General features: G+C 34.2%; 1 protein-coding gene across 2 annotated transcripts in view; it reads left to right on the forward strand.

Annotated features, from left to right (window-relative positions):
* The window catches only part of LOC126879528 (COP9 signalosome complex subunit 5), a 30,579-nt gene extending 14,609 nt beyond the window's left edge, over nucleotides 1-15,970 (forward strand). For both annotated transcript variants that reach the window (XM_050642626.1, XM_050642627.1), the window contains exons 4-6: nucleotides 11,414-11,608; nucleotides 13,817-14,084; nucleotides 15,670-15,970. In XM_050642626.1, coding sequence (XP_050498583.1) covers nucleotides 11,414-11,608; nucleotides 13,817-14,084; nucleotides 15,670-15,836 — 630 coding nt within the window. In that variant the 3' untranslated portion in view covers nucleotides 15,837-15,970. The remainder of the gene's footprint in view (nucleotides 1-11,413; nucleotides 11,609-13,816; nucleotides 14,085-15,669) is intronic.
* The last annotated feature ends 857 nt before the right edge of the window (nucleotides 15,971-16,827 follow it).

Below are 16,827 nucleotides of genomic sequence, written 5' to 3' on the forward strand. Positions count from 1 at the left end.
TATAAATACATATTATGTGTGTAAATATGGCTTTCATTCACCTGTGTGGATCTTTGGATGAATATGTATAGCTATATCCCAATGGTTCGAATATCCGAAAAAATCGCTTTTCCGAACACCCATGTCACCCAATTAGTTCGGATAATCGATGCTCTACTGTATTTATAAAGCATAGAGGCCGATAAATAACAGACATGGGAATATTTACAACATGTAGCATTTATCACCTGTCCGCTTATCTAGAAAAAATTCCAACAGGATTATGCATCCTTAGTACTCAAATATGAGTCTTTCCTTACTTTGTTTTACTCATTGGGGTGGCGATTGGGCTATGCTGGTCTATTACGCAATCGAATTTAAAGCGGACTGTATGGAAATAATAACAAAAAAATTCTTACCTTATTTTAACTGGTAGGTCGAGAACTCTTCAGTTATTAGTAAGGTGAAGGAAGGAGGGAGAAAGGGTTAATTTATTTTTTACTATAACTGAAACCGGCGTTTTTTGGCGACACTTGATAACTACAGGAAACGACTTAACAATTCAATTTGTTCTTACTTACTGACAACCACGACTAGTTAGTACTAACGAAAGGTAATTAAAGAGAAAACAAAAAATTTAGTACAATATCTGGGCAAGAAAATAGGCCAGGTACTTCGAATGAAATAAATTTAATGAGGCCAAAACATCCTGCCCCCCCGAGTTTATTTTTAAAATAAACGAAAAATCAACGAAAACTAATTTAATTTTAATATGCTAAGTCTGCACATGAACCCATCACCCTAAACTAAAATTTTAACTATCAAATAAAATAAAAAAATCCTCTCCAGTTTATTGACTGGGTAGAGGACACAGTTTAACGACTGGGCGCATGTAACTACCGTGCTTGGTTCGCACTTTTACGATTCGAACAATCCCATCTTTTCCAGGATACAAAGTCTCTATGACTGCCAGAGGCCACTGTAAAGGTGGGATAGTTTCATTTTTTATTATAACTACCATTCCCTCTTTGGGAGGGTTCGAGTTAGTGTTCCATTTTAAACGAGACTGCATAGAAGACAAATATTCTGAATGCCATCTTTTCCAATAATGTTGAACAATGCAATCTAATAATTTATATCTTTTCAAAGTACTCATATTTTTATCAAGATCAATATCCATCGAGGGTAATGACACTAAAGGTTCTGTACATAAAAAATGCGATGGAGTCAGCGCGACTGGATTTTCAGGGTCGTTACTTTGAACACAAAGAGGACGCGAATTCAAAAGACACTCGATTTGTGTCAGAACAGTTAAAAATTCTTCGTAAGTAAGGATTTGATTCCCCACAACTCTATTTAAATGAAGTTTTACACTTTTTATATTGCTTTCCCAAATACCACCGAAGTGACTGCCATAAGGTACGTTCATTTTCCAAGAAATTTTGGTATTATTAAGTTCCTGTTGGAATGCATCTTTATAAGTTTTTGAAGTAGTTAATTGATATATTTCATCGAGGACTCTCTTGGCACCCACAAAATTTGTGCCATTATCTGAATATAAAACCTTACAATTTCCACGACGAGATAAAAAGCTTTTGAAAGTGGCTAAGAAACAATCTGTAGAGAGCGAGGAGGCTAATTCAAGATGTATGGCTTTCGTACTTAGACAAACAAACAAACATACGTAAGCCTTTTGAGTTTTTACGCCACGATATTTTCCTATAGTAATGGAAAACGCACCAGTATAATCTACACCAGTGTGTAAAAAGGCTTTTGCCTGATTGACTCTTACGGCGGGTAAGTCAGCCATCATAGGATAGGTAGGTTTAGGATTAAGACGAAAACAACGATTACATCTCCAAATTCTATTTCTGATGGCCTGACGACTAGATAGTATCCAATAATTTGTTCTCAGAAGATTTTGCAACAAATACGCTCCAGCATGTAAATGCAATTTATGGAAATAATCTATTAACAAAATGGTTAAAGGATCGGCTTTGGGCAACAAAATCGGATGTTTTTGTTCAAAACTACATTGGGAGTTGGACAAACGTCCACCTACTCTAATTATTCCATTTTCAATAAATGGATTCAAACGACGTATGGAAGATTTTACAACGAGATTTTGAGAAAGGGCTTTATATTCTTCAGAAAAATGCTTTTGCTGGACAGCTCGAATTAATTCAATTTCTGCAATTTTTAAATCAAATAGAGATATCCGTTTATTTAAAGACAATTTTCTAAGAAATCTCAATACGTATACTGTGGAATTTAAAAGTTTCGACCAACTGGAAAAATATTCAATAAGAGTATACAGCGGAGAAATTACACGAGTGACATTACCAAAGAAGGTTTGTGATCTATATTCAGAATCACAAATCATAATTTCCTGTCCGTTGACAGACTGAATAGGCCAATATTCTGGCTCCAACAGTAACCAATTTGGACCAGTAAACCATGTGGAATGGTTGACTAACGAAGAAGGAAACAAACCTCGAGAGGCGCAATCAACAACATTTTCCTTTCCAGGAACAAAAAACCAATACTCTGACGGAACCATCTTATGAATTGTACCAACTCTATTTTGAACAAATATTTTGAGATTTTTCTCTGAGGACTTTATCCAATTTAATACAATCATGGAATCACTTAAGGCAAAAATTTTATCAATATTATGTCTAGGAGAATAAGTTTCAATAGCATGTGAAAGAAGCTTTGAGAGAAGAAGCGCTCCACAAAGCTCTAATCGAGGAAGAGTTATTTTAGACATTGGAGATACTTTAGATTGAGAGTACAGTAAAGTAACTTTAACTTGACCTGTACAATTAACAACCCTGGAATAAACAATGGCTGCGTATCCAGCAGCACTTGCGTCTGAAAATCCTACAAAAGACAACGACGAATTAGGTGTAACTGCTATATGGCGTGGAATTTGTATTTTGTATAGGACATGAAATTCATTTTGAAACTTTTCCCATGCTATTTCGATTTCTTTTGGTACGGTACTATCCCAATCTACCTTTAGAGTCCAAAGTTTCTTTATCCAAATTTTAAGCAAGAGGGTTATAGGAGATAGGAATCCCAAGGGATCAAACATACGAGCAACAAGTGAGAGCATGTTTCTTTTTGTACAACGGGTCGATGAGGGTATTTCTAACCCAAAACTAAAATTGTCACATTTTTCTTCCCATTGCAATCCTAACACTTTGGAGACTGACTTATCAAATTGTTTGGTTTTGACCAATTGAAGGGGTTCGGGGATTGTCGATAGTAGATCGTTCGAGTTCGACATCCATTTGGTTAATTTAAAACCACCTTTTTGAAACAAATTCACTAACTGAGTGTGTGTAACTATAGCTTCAGAAACATTTGGAAAACTGCTAATAAAATCGTCTACATACATATCTCTTAAAATTGGGATGATAGCATCAGGAAAACTTTTAGATTCGTCATTACATAATTGTTTTATTACCCTGAGACTAAGATATGGTGAGGCTTTTACTCCAAAAGTTAAAGTATTTAATTGGAAAATAGAAATAGGATCATTGGTATCAAATCTCCACAAAACTCTTTGAAACGAACAATGAGATTCAACCACTTTAACCTGCCTATACATTTGTTTCAAATCAGCGACAATTGCGATTGGAAAAAGACGAAAATTCAACAATATTGTGGTAGGATTATTTTGTAATTTTGGACCTTTATAAAGAATTTCATTTAATGACGGTCCTTTACTAGTTTTCATAGAGGCATCAAAGACTATTCTACAAGGAGTGGAAGGGCTATCTGATTTAAAAACACAATGATGGGGAATATAATACGACAACGAATCAATGGTTTGAATGGGAACTAAACTCATGTGCTTTTGGTCTAAATAGTCTTGAAAGATATCACAGTAAAGTTTTCTAAGTTCTGGGTTTGGTGCTAGGCGATTTTCTAAGGACAACAATCTATTTTTAGCAAGAACAAAAGAATCACCCAGTACATTAGGATCATTTTGGAACGGCAATGAAACTGTGTATCTACCATCTGCATCTCTACATACATTTTCTAAAAATAAATTTTCACAAATTTCATCTTCTGATGAACTATTAGTAACAGTGGGCAAATCCTCTAATTCATACATTCTTTCGACCAAGGAATCTAAATTCAACAAAGGGTTACAGACGAAAGACAAATATGTGTGGATTTTTTCAAAATTTGGTGCAGCTGAGCCCATGACTACATAACCTAAACTAGTCTCAATAGCTGATAGAGAATCTTCGCATGACACTCTATTACAACCAATGATATTTGAAAAGACAGATAAGCCTAAAATACCATCTATCTTGCCAGGAAAAAAGAAATTCGGGTCAGCTAATTTCAAGTGTTCTATACTGTTAATACAGTCTTTGTCAACTGGTTGATCTGGCAACTTATTAGAGATTGTGTCTATAAGCAACACTTCTATAGGATATTGTATTTTTTTATCAAAATGGGAAAAGATAACAATGTTGGTTTTACCTACTATCGGGGTGGTTGATCCTCCTATACCAGAAACTGTCAAATTTAATTTCGAATAACTTAGGCCTAATTTTCGGGAACAATCAAAAGTAAGAAAATTAGCAGAAGAACCACTATCTAACAAAAATCTAACCTTGTGAGCACTACCCCATTTATCAACAACTTTAACCATTATTGTCCCAAACAGACTAACAGAACTCGATTCTGATTCATTTGGGATATTTTTAGAATGGCGGACATGTAAACTAGAAGGATTATCAGAAGAACCAGAGGTAGGCTCAGTACTAGTGGAGGGAAATGGAACATTCTCATTAGGCCGAGTAGTATTTGGCTTATGCAACTTGGAATGGTGCCTAGCTTTGCACACAACACAAGAAAATTTTGACGGACAATTGGATACTCGATGCTTTGAAGAAAAACAATTTAAACATAAATTATTTTCCTTCACTAATTTAAATCTGGATTCAAATGGTAGCCCTAAAAAGTGCTTACAGTCTTTAATTAAATGTGGGCCTTTTTTACAAATAACACAATCTATGGAGGAATACGTATTCTGTTCTTGCAAATGAAACGATTTGTTCGGTTTTTGAAACGAAAAATTATTTTTGGAATTCCTTGATCTATCATTTTTAATAAGAGATTTACTACGTTGGCGTAAAAATTTCAATAAATCATCATAAGCGGGTAAATCATTATTATTTCTTATTAAATCAAATGAATCTATGGTATCTTGTGGTAATTTTAACATAGCTAAATAAGTTAAAATATGATCATCTAAATTATCGAGATTTAATCGTTTTAGTGCAGAAACATTAGTATCAAACTTTTCCAAAAATATTTCCAAATATGATGGATTATTAGATTGCAAACCGCGAAAATTAACAATTCGATCCATATAGAGATTAAACAAATATTTTTTATCATTATATCTTTCAACAAGCATATTCCAAATAATGTCATAATTATTAGGAATGGGTTCTATTGAGCTACAGCTTTTCAAGGCTTTCCCGGAAATACAACTCAACAAATACTGTAGCTTATCGGACTTGGGATATTCTATTTTGTTATGAACAAATTGTTTGAAATTTTCATAGAAAACAGGCCACAGAGATATATCTTCACCATCAAACTTAACTAATTCAAATTTGGGCATTTTAATAGTAGAATTATTAGTACTATTGGGATTATTACTCAAAACAGCAGGTTTATTTATTAATAATGAAGCTAAATATTCAATATTGGAGTAGAGATCATAAAATGTATCTAAATGCGTATGGTATGCAACGCCAGCATCTGGCTCCATCTCTTGTTTTAATATAACGATATCTTGAACAATTTCCTCATATTCTGATAGAGTTTTTTCGAAAGTACTATATCTAACTGCAAAGTTACGCATTTTTGAGGCATTTTCTGGATCTTTTTCTAAGGCCGACCCGGCATCGTAACATAATTGAGCCCTACGAAAGATAGTTTCACGTTTAGAGCATAATCGCTCCAATTTTAGTTCGTTTTGACTTTTAGGCATGTTTAATAATAAATATTGAAATTCTTTCAAAAAATTATCAATGATGAAGAAATAAAATGGAACAAAACCCAAAATATGTCAAGAATAGTAGTTAGGTGTATATATTTTTTCAACAATTACTAAAATTTTATTAAACTAAATCCAAACAAATTATTTTTAGGTTTGCAAAATATCCAAATCAAATATATTTACTTAATCAAAATCGATTTCACTAAGCGATGGGTTCAGAAGCAAAAACACGAATTCAATGTTCCAACTATAGTCGACCGAAGAACAAGGTTTTTCGATACACGACAAAAAAAGGGTACACTACGATTTAATTAGATTTTAACACGACAAATATACTATACCGATTACAATTATAATTTTAAATAAATTTATCCAATGCGAAAAATACGATAGATCAGATCTTGAACCGGCAAAGCAACAACGAAATTGATTCAAGACGATCCGGCTAGAAGGCCAAACTTATGGGGTGGCGATTGGGCTATGCTGGTCTATTACGCAATCGAATTTAAAGCGGACTGTATGGAAATAATAACAAAAAAATTCTTACCTTATTTTAACTGGTAGGTCGAGAAGTCTTCAGTTATTAGTAAGGTGAAGGAAGGAGGGAGAAAGGGTTAATTTATTTTTTACTATAACTGAAACCGGCGTTTTTTGGCGACACTTGATAACTACAGGAAACGACTTAACAATTCAATTTGTTCTTACTTACTGACAACCACGACTAGTTAGTACTAACGAAAGGTAATTAAAGAGAAAACAAAAAATTTAGTACAATATCTGGGCAAGAAAATAGGCCAGGTACTTCGAATGAAATAAATTTAATGAGGCCAAAACACTCATATTTAACAATGTACTAAGGATGCATAATCCTTTTGGAATTTTATCTAGATAAGCGGACAGGTGATAAATGCATATTATAGATTCTCCCATTCTCTCCTCTTTATTGGCCTGCATGCTTTATAAATAGTAAAAAGCTCAGGCATTAGATTGTTACCAAGGATTATGCATTTTGAGCTAAAAGAGAATTTTCTCTCTGAAAATAAATTTACTTTCAGTGAAGATTTTGGATCAAATGCCACTATTTATTTCTTCATTCATACTCAAAATAAAATATACATAATTAAAAAATCAACTTACTTATTAATGTAAACATGCCTATTACAAAATCCACAAGGAAAAGAAAAAGTTTTCCTGTAGTTGGCTGTATACCATCAATCACAAAATTGGAAAGAAATCCTTTGTAAAAGGTATAAAAATTTTTTATTAAAAATCCCTTAAAAGGGCTACATCACAACAAAACGTTTTCGATTTTTATAAAAAATCATCATCAGTGTTCGATAAACTGGATGCTAGCTGAGCCACAAAAGAAAAATATCTGGGTAAAAACCCTTTACATAAAATATAGATGCCTTAAAAGTGTATACTTCAATAAAAAGGCCTGTGATGGTCACATGGCAAACAGGATAATGCCCTAAGGTAAGGTATAAAGGTTTCCCAACACGTGGGATCCAAATTGAGTTGATCACATTTCAATGACTTAATGGCATTAGTGCCCAGTTGCCAAGGACAAGGGTCACACTTTTCTCATCCAAGGGTTTTTTAATCATTTTTTTATTAATTATTGATTACCTACATACCCACCCCACATAGTAAGGCAGGCATGTAGGAAATCAAAAAGAAAGACATTTAAGGTTACAAGCCTAATCTAGTCTTCTATAACTTAATTTTACAGTTATGTAGGAAAAACAAAATAAAATCAAAAATCTGTTTATCACTCAGAGCCAAAAGATACATAACATTATAGGGACCGTAAACGTTTAAACTTCTTAAATTTTTTGTAAGAATGTCCGACTGATGTGTGTACTTCTTACAATTAAAAAATATATGATCTAAGTCTGCCGTTTCATTGCAAATATCACAAAGATTGTTATCAATTATTTTTATTTTGTATAAATGTGCCGGATAGCAAGCATGTCCAAACTTCATCCGAGATATGGTTGTTATGGAACTTCTCGGATAGTCGTAATTTTTAAACCAGTAATTTTTTCGAATATCGGGTTCTAGCAACGTATATCTTGTGCCTTTTGTCAAAATGAAATGTTTGTATTGTTTAGGCCATTTTTTATATAAATTATGCTTAGCAATATTTATTCTCTCATCGAATGTTAATAAGGGTGTAACATCTTCTCCCAACTGTATGCTTTCTTTAGCTACTTTATCAACTTGTTCATTGAATGTGATACCTGACTGTGCTTTTACCCACACAAAAATAAGTTTTCTAGTTTTTTGCATTTGAGAGAGCAAAGTTTTTATTTTGGCTATGTAAGGATGACTATATGCGGAGTTAATTTGTAAATGTGATTGTAAACTATTTAAAACCGAAAGTGAATCAGAAAAAATTATGGAGTATGAAATGTTATTTTCCATTATAAATTCTATAGCTTTCAAAATAGCAAACGCTTCTGCTGTAAAAATGCATGTTTTTGTACTCAATTTAAATCTGCGTTGTACTTGCAGTGGGACAATAAACGCCGCACCTGTGCCATAAGGATCTTTTGATGCATCTGTGTAAATAGCAGTATATATTTGATATTTGTTTAATATCTGATTGATTATTTCATTATTAAGATATCTTAATTCAGAATATTCAGGTATAATTACCTGAATACTTTATTGATACAATGTACCAAAAGACCATCGACCGAAGTCTTTCAGCCAAGTGGTGTAATATATTTAATGAGGTAGAATAATTCGAACAATAGAAACAAAATAACTTAGCTAACTAACCATTTTTTCTCTAGTGAAAAACTTTGAATAATGCGTTCACACATTGAGGGCGGCTGGATATAGGTTTAAAAAATTTATTCGGCAGGCAAATAAATTGAGGCTATGAGTGCAATAACGGACTAACCCCAATATTTGTAAATGGTAGAAAATGGGTTTAAAAAAAAGTGAAAATTAGGAGATCTACTATAACGTTGTTTAAGAATATTTTTGGGCTTGAATGATGGAAGTATGTTAGATATTAGTTGATAAATTTGATCAAAAATTTCGGATAACTACCTATATTCCATTTTTTAATGTGGGTTGGTCCACTTTGCATTTAAAATATTTTTAGTTAGTGAATGGGTTATCCCACAAAATAATACACTCTATATTACATCAAAGACTTTATTAGAACATAATGTGTATAAAAACATCAGAAGTTAGAATGTCTAATCCCATTCTTCGTCTAATGGGCCAACTAGTTCACCTCCGGCTGCTTGAGCCGAAGATCTCAGGTTTTTATAAAATTCATGGTGTATAGGGGGTATCAATTTCATTAACTGAAGGTATTTTTTTGGCTTTATTAATGGTATTACCATTTGGATATAGAAGTGGCAATTAATTCCACTGTGTTCTTGGAAACAGATTTCCTTTTATTAAGATCGACTGTTTCAAAATAAACATCTTCATTCTTCGAATACTTATATTGAAAAGTATTGGGAAAGTCTTTCCTAAACAGCAACCATTTTTTAAGCCCATTTTAAGCCACTCTACCTTGGTGTTGGATATCAGAAACTGTTCTCTCGGTTATATAACTTTCAAGCAATTTCGCAGAAAAAAATTAATTGGTCCATGTTTATTATTATGTGAATGGATTTTTCTTCCTTGCATGCTTTATGACTGTATGCCAGTCTTGGGGAATAAATACATGTGGATGGAATTTCTTTTCGTTTTCTACTATACCAAAACCTTGGTCAGATGGTAAGTAAGAACGACCAATGACCACTTACCACTTTGCTTCTCTAAGATCCTATCAAATATGCAGTTCCAAAACTACTTTAGTGCAGCCATCTAGTAACATATAGAAAAATGTGGATTGGTCCTCTATGCAGCTGATAGATATCACCTAGATGGTTAATATTCTACAATAAAACAAATTTTGAATTTTTGTGTAGGCAGTGAATGGCAGTAAAATTTTCAAATTTCGATTTGGGCTTCGAAACGTTAATAAAATTATTTTTTCAATTTAATTGTGGCTTATTTCCCATCTAAATACTTCTAGCTCTGTCCCATAGAGTCTTACCATCGATTTTTTGGAGGGTTTTCATCTCCGCTGTTTCGAGCAAGCTTTTTGTCCTCTCTGTGTCGGGTCGTGTTTCTGCCGTGTCTGTCATTATTGGTCTGATGACTGTTTTGTAAATTCTGTCTCAAGGAATCCCCCTGTCTTATCCCATTGCTGGTTTCAATTGGGTCACTTAGTTCATCTTCTACTTTTACTTTTATTGTGTTGTTCTGGTAGATGTTTTAGATCATTTTAATTATTCCTAGAGGTACCTCTCTTGAGTATAACAAATCTACAACATCCTTTAACTTGACCCTATCAAATGCTTTCTTAAGGTCAACGAAACATAAATATGCCGGTTTGTTGTATTCTACGATTTCTCTTGAACTTGCCTCATTATAAATATAGCGTCATAGTTCTGGATCCCGCGTATGAAAAAAAAGTTGATTAATAGCAAGCTGAAAATTTGTTAATAGCTTAAGGTTGCCTAGTCGGATAAACTTTGATATATGGGAACACTGGAACAGGGGCAGTTTTAATTGTGGAACAGGTTAAAAATTTGGAACGGTCAGACCACGAAAACAGCACATTTATTTTGTCCGACAGAATAGACTTAAACTCTACGAACAGAGATTAAACTCTCATGCAAAAATCAGACTGCTATTTATCACCTGCCATAATTCCTGTCATTTGACATATTCTACATGTTCCACTCATTAAAACGCCCATTTGGTGATAAATAGCAGTCTGATTTTTGCATGAGAGTTTACTCTCTGTTCGGAGAGTTTAAGTCTGTTCTGTCGGACAAAATACATGTGCCGTTTTCGTGGTCTGACCGTTCCAAATTTTTAACCTGTTCCACAATTAAAACTTTCCATGTTCCAGTGTCCCCATATATCAAAGTTTGTCCGACTAGACATCCTTAAGCTATTAACAAATTTTCAGCTTGCTATTAATCTTTTTTTTTTCATACGCGGGATCCAGACCTATGACCTATCAGTGCATGATCTTCCCGATCTAAAACCTTGTTGTTCTTCTGCTAATGTTATAACTTCATTCAATTTGTTTGTTATCACTTTGGTTGTTAATTTTAATGTTGTGTTTAATAAGTTAATTCCTCTGTAATTCTCCGGGTCCGATTTGTCTCCTTTTTTGAAGAGAGGTATTAGGATGCTTGATCTCCATTGATGAACATATAGATTATTAGAACATTATAGCATTCAGTATTGAGAGAAAGAGAGAATTGTACTTTATTGATACAATGTACCAAAAGGCCATCGACCAAAGTCTTTCAGCCTTCAGTATTGAATTATTGATGGTTTGTTTTTAAGTTATTATTAAATTTTTAGGTAGGTAGACAAGAAAATGCAATAGGCTGGTACCACAGCCATCCTGGCTATGGTTGCTGGTTATCTGGAATAGATGTAAGCACTCAAATGTTGAACCAAAACTTCCAGGAACCTTTTGTTGCAATAGTTATCGATCCTGTTCGCACCATCTCAGCTGGAAAAGTATGTCTAGGAGCTTTTAGAACTTATCCAAAGGTTTGTATTTGAAAGAAATATTTGTGCTATACAGCGTTCCTCGTTAAGAATAGAACATTGCTGAGATAGCCCCATGTAATTCTTATGAACAATAGAAGCCTGTCAATTCCATGCCAGTTATCGATAGAATGAATCGTATATTGGCAGTTGAGTAGCCACCCATGCCCGAGCGGTTTGGCAATACTGATCTTCATAAGCGCAATGTTCTATTTTGAATGTGTAACACTGTATAGACACTTTTATTCTTTTTGAGTAGAGAGTGAGTTATTCTCATGCCATCTTTGTCTGTTGAATCCAACAATAAATGGATTATCTGATTAAAAGTGTTGAGTCTACATAAATTTTTATCACCATTGGCTATTTTTTAGCTAATTTATTTATTTAGTGTATGGCTTAAGTACATCACAGAATATATTTAGATTTATGCATTATACAATGCATCACAAACAGATATGAAACTTTTTTATATATTCGATTGACCCTTCGGTTGCCATTACAGTCTATAGGGTCGCCTGTGTATGCTCTGCGTGGGCAGTCCTGAACAATGTGACTGATCGTCTGTCTTGCAGCGCCACAGTCACAAGAAGGCGAGGGGAGTTTACCCCATCTGTAGAGGTAGTCGGCGCATCTTCCACAGTTTGTTCGAATTCGATTAAGGGCTGCCCAAATCTTACGGGGACGTTCAAATTCGCCAGGTTTCCCTATGATGTCCGGTAGACTATGGTAATGCGGATCTGCCCTACTTTCCCAATCTTCTCTCCATCGGGTATTTAAGTCAAAGTTGGATTTCTGCAACGCTTGAGCAGATTGTAGAGGGGGTAACCTGGATCAGAGACAGTTTCCAAGAATATCGGGGATGTCGTTGTGGACTAGAAGCTGGCGACTGTCCATTATTTCGTTATATTCTTTAACCAATGCATGTTCGCGGCGTAGGTTGGGTGGTGCTATATTACTAAGGGTAGGTAGCCACATTGTAGGGGTGGGCTTAATTGTGCCTGTTATCATACGCATAGCACGGTTTAGTTGCGTGTCGACCAGGTGGGTGTGCCTGCTATTTAGACCCCCATGTAGTGCCGCAGAGTTTCTGTATTATATTGTTGCATGTTTTCAATGTTGCTGCTGTTTTGGGTATTTATTGTTTTAACAGCTTGTTATTAAAATACACTCGCAATTCTCTGTTTGCCAGCTTGTTGTTGAGATGAAAAGCTGATACTTCTAGTACTGGGCTGTAGTCTCCATTTCTTAAGGTATTCGCTGAGGATGGATAAGTCATTCGTGAGAGTGATTTCTGTAGTTTCTAAAGATTGGTGGCTTGTTGCAAGGGTCTAGTCGTCAGCATATCCAAACTTCCGAGATTCGGTTTCAGGCATGTCAGCAATATAGAGGCTGAAAAGTAAAGGGGCAAGGACAGAACCCTGTGAAATACCATTGTTAAGTTTCATCTGTCTACTCGTCTCCTTTCCCATTATAACCTGGAAGGCTCTGTTTGTCAGTACATATGTTGTCAATGAGGTTAATTATCTTTCTGCAGGGGATAATACGGGCCAGTTCATATATTAATCCCTGCCTCCAAACAGTATCATATGCTGCTGTTAGATCTATGAATACGGTTGCTGTCTTTTGTTTCTTTTGAAAACTAGCTACTATAAAAGTTGTTAAAGACAGCACTTGGTCCGTACAGCTTCGATGAGGGCGGAAGCCAGCTTGTTCAATGGGGTCATTTTCTAATATCCTGTGACTAATTCTGTTGAGGAGAAGCTTTTCTAATAGTTTATATACCATGCTGAGTAGAGCTATGGGGCGGTAGTTTTCTGGCTTATCGCTTGATTTGCCTGGTTTCGGAATTGCAATTATCTTTGTTCGCTTAAGTAAGAAAGGAATGTTACCTGACTGAAGTATATCATTAAAGAACATTGCAAGCCACTGTTTCGTGTATGCACCGCTGTGTATCAAGAACTCTGAATGGATACCATCAAACCCAGGTGAATATTCTTGCTGAATATTCGGAGTTCGTTTTGTTAATTTGTTTTAATGCCCTTAAGTCTCTCTCTATGGTTTTAGCTAATTCTTTGACACCTTTGACAGTTATTAATCTTTAACACCAGACCAGAAACATTTGCGTGATATGACTCGGTAGCAAAGTTTTGTCTTTTTTTACAAAATTCATGTATATATTAGAAATATATATAAATAAATATTATTTCCTAGGGCTACAAACCTGCAAATGAGGAACCTTCTGAATACCAGACTATTCCTCTAAATAAAATAGAAGATTTTGGTGTGCACTGCAAGCAATACTACTCATTAGAGGTATCTTACTTTAAGTCAGCTTTAGATAGGAGGTTATTGGATTCTCTTTGGAACAAATACTGGGTTAATACTCTTAGTTCTTCTAGTTTACTAACTAATGCGGATTATACTACTGGGCAAATATTTGACTTGTCGGAAAAATTGGAACAGTCAGAAGCAGCAATTGGTAAGTATTTTTTAAGAGAATAGAAAAATATCTTTGTCTATCACATATCAATATCACCCTAGAAATATGTACAACTTATTAAATAGACTCAGTCTAGTTAAGTTACAACCCTATCAAAGCAATTTTTACCCGTGCACGCCAATAGTGAATATAAAAATTTTAATTCCACCACCTCTTAAATAACCACCTCTTAAAACCCACCAAATTTCATTTGCATATCTCAATCGGTTTTCGAGCAATAAATAAATCGTCAGTTTGTAAGAAAATTTTCGACAACCCGTATCTCGGAAACGAAGTATTTGCGGACATGAGTTTATAAAGCAAACTGTCATTTATTTTTCATGTAGAATTACGCTTTAAAGTTTGTCGCACACCCTGTATTGATGAAAAACATGGCTAGTTGTTAAAGTACCTAACTTTTTATTATCCAACATAAGCGATTTAATAAAAAAACAGAATGTTAAGAAAATATGAGGCTACAGTTGCGTTTTAATTTCAGTATTTTATAAATGCTAGAATATTTCACAGGCTGTGATGAACTTTGAGAAAAAAAAAACACAGTTTGATTGGCATACCCGGTATACACTGAAATTTAAATGTCTAGCAACAATATTATTACAGCGATATTGTTAAACAATAAGGCTATAACATATTGAAAAAATCACTTAAATCAGACAACAGGTTTAGGAAATTCGAGACATCAAAAATAACCCATTTTTAAGGTGGTGTGTTAATTTCTTGGAAAAGTGTATGTCCATATTCATGAATAAATCTCGGAATAATAAATATAAATTGTTGCATAGTCACTATAAATTTTATTTTATCTTATATATAAAAAACAATTGTTGTTCGTGTGTCTCGCTAAAACTCGAGAATGGCTGGACCGGTTTGGCTAATTTTGGTGTTGAATTATTTGTGGAAGTTCAGGGTTTATACGGTTTTATATAGTCATTTTAGTAGCCACCAAAATTTTTACATCTATATGTATAAAATGCTCTTTTTACAGTGTTTGTTGCCATACTCCTCCGAAACTACTTGACCGATTTTTATTAAATTTGGCAGGTATATTCGACCGGACTGGGAGTAGGTTGTTATCTATATTTCATACCCGTGCGTCATAAGAGGGTTACCCATGACGCCATAACTCTTACAATAATGACCTGAGAAAAACGAAATTAAGTAGGTAGACTCCTTGCTGAATTCCGAGCAGAACCGTGCTAAAATTGTTTCTCTGGCGTAATCTGTGTCCGAAATACAATATCTTAGACGTAGAAATATTCTGAGACAGAACAAGAACGAGCAACAAATTTAATCGAAGAAAAGTGCAACTGTTTAACTTTTGGACTTAAATTGGGCAAATTTTTTATGTTTTCCATATCTCCGTAACCGTAACTTAAAACTTAAATGAATACAATAGATTAGAAAGTATTTTCTAATGCCAAAGTATATTCTAACTCCAAAAGTGAGATTAATGGGATTGCGAGAACAAAACACAATCAGTGCTTATGAATTACTCAGGAGAATTTAACTTCAAATAGCATCCAAATCTTATAAGTAATAAAATATTTAAAATTTTGTTTTGTAGGGCGTTGCGGTTGTATCGTAACAGGAGAAAAACGAACCGAAGACAAGTTGTTAAAAGCAACCAAGGATAGCTGTAAAACCACCATAGAAATCATACATGGACTGATGGCTCAAATGGTTAAAGATAGATTGTTTAATAGTGTGACTCCCAGTAATCGTATACAGTAAAATTAGTAGATATTTCCGTGGATGAGTTTTTTGTTTTGTTCGTTGTCATATAACAGTATAAACGACATTCTTTTTCATCTTTTGAAAACTTGAAAATAAATTATTAGTTCAATAAATTTTTATGTAACAATTTATTTATTATTTTTTATTGCCCTTAAAAACTCCTTTCAACATACCATACATTGTCGCCGATTAGAGATAGGCGACAGAAGGAAACGCTAAAATCGGCAACATTGTTAATGAGCTGAGAGAATGAGTTGCATTGCCAGGGCGCGCGACTTTTCCCCAACACGACTCAACCTAATCGGCAGAGTCTACGAGAAGTGTACGGTAAATTGAAGCTGTAATTACAAAGAAACTTTTTACTCACTTTATCACGCTTAACGAATTACGGGATCTGGATTTCAATGCATATTTTTTTATAATTCTCGTATCAAAGTTACGCGTGAAGTTAGTCGTATTGATGACAGTTGGGGAAACGTCCGCGACCCAGTCAATAGTATTTGATTCTACAGTGCCACTTAGTAAAAAAAATAGTAAATTAGTAAATACTATTGACTGTAATACATCCAACTCCCACAGAAATCTGGAAGCACGTTGCCACTGTCGGCTTGAAGTGAAACTACGTTTTGAAAATGTAAAATTTGACGTAAACATTCAAATTTAATTTTATAAATTTTTGAATAACGAGTTAATTTTGCTAAATTAAATTAAAATAAAAATAGTTGCAAACACTTACACAAAAACAATAATAAAGCAATTTTATAAATGTAAGGTTAGATTGCTCTGGTTATCACCGCACACCACTAGATGGCGCTATATTGTTTGCTTCCTCATATGTAATGGGAAATGTCAAGAGTTGTATGTATTACAGTCAATAGTATTTGGTAGAATCAACGAATGACTGAATAAATCGGGGGAAAAGCGGGGAAGCAGTGTTGCCAGGTATTGAGTGTACTCCTACATCTCATTTAAAAAGTAAACACACGCT

This window comes from Diabrotica virgifera, chromosome 2 (genome assembly GCF_917563875.1).
Source record: "Diabrotica virgifera virgifera chromosome 2, PGI_DIABVI_V3a".
Lineage (NCBI taxonomy): Eukaryota > Metazoa > Arthropoda > Insecta > Coleoptera > Chrysomelidae > Diabrotica > Diabrotica virgifera.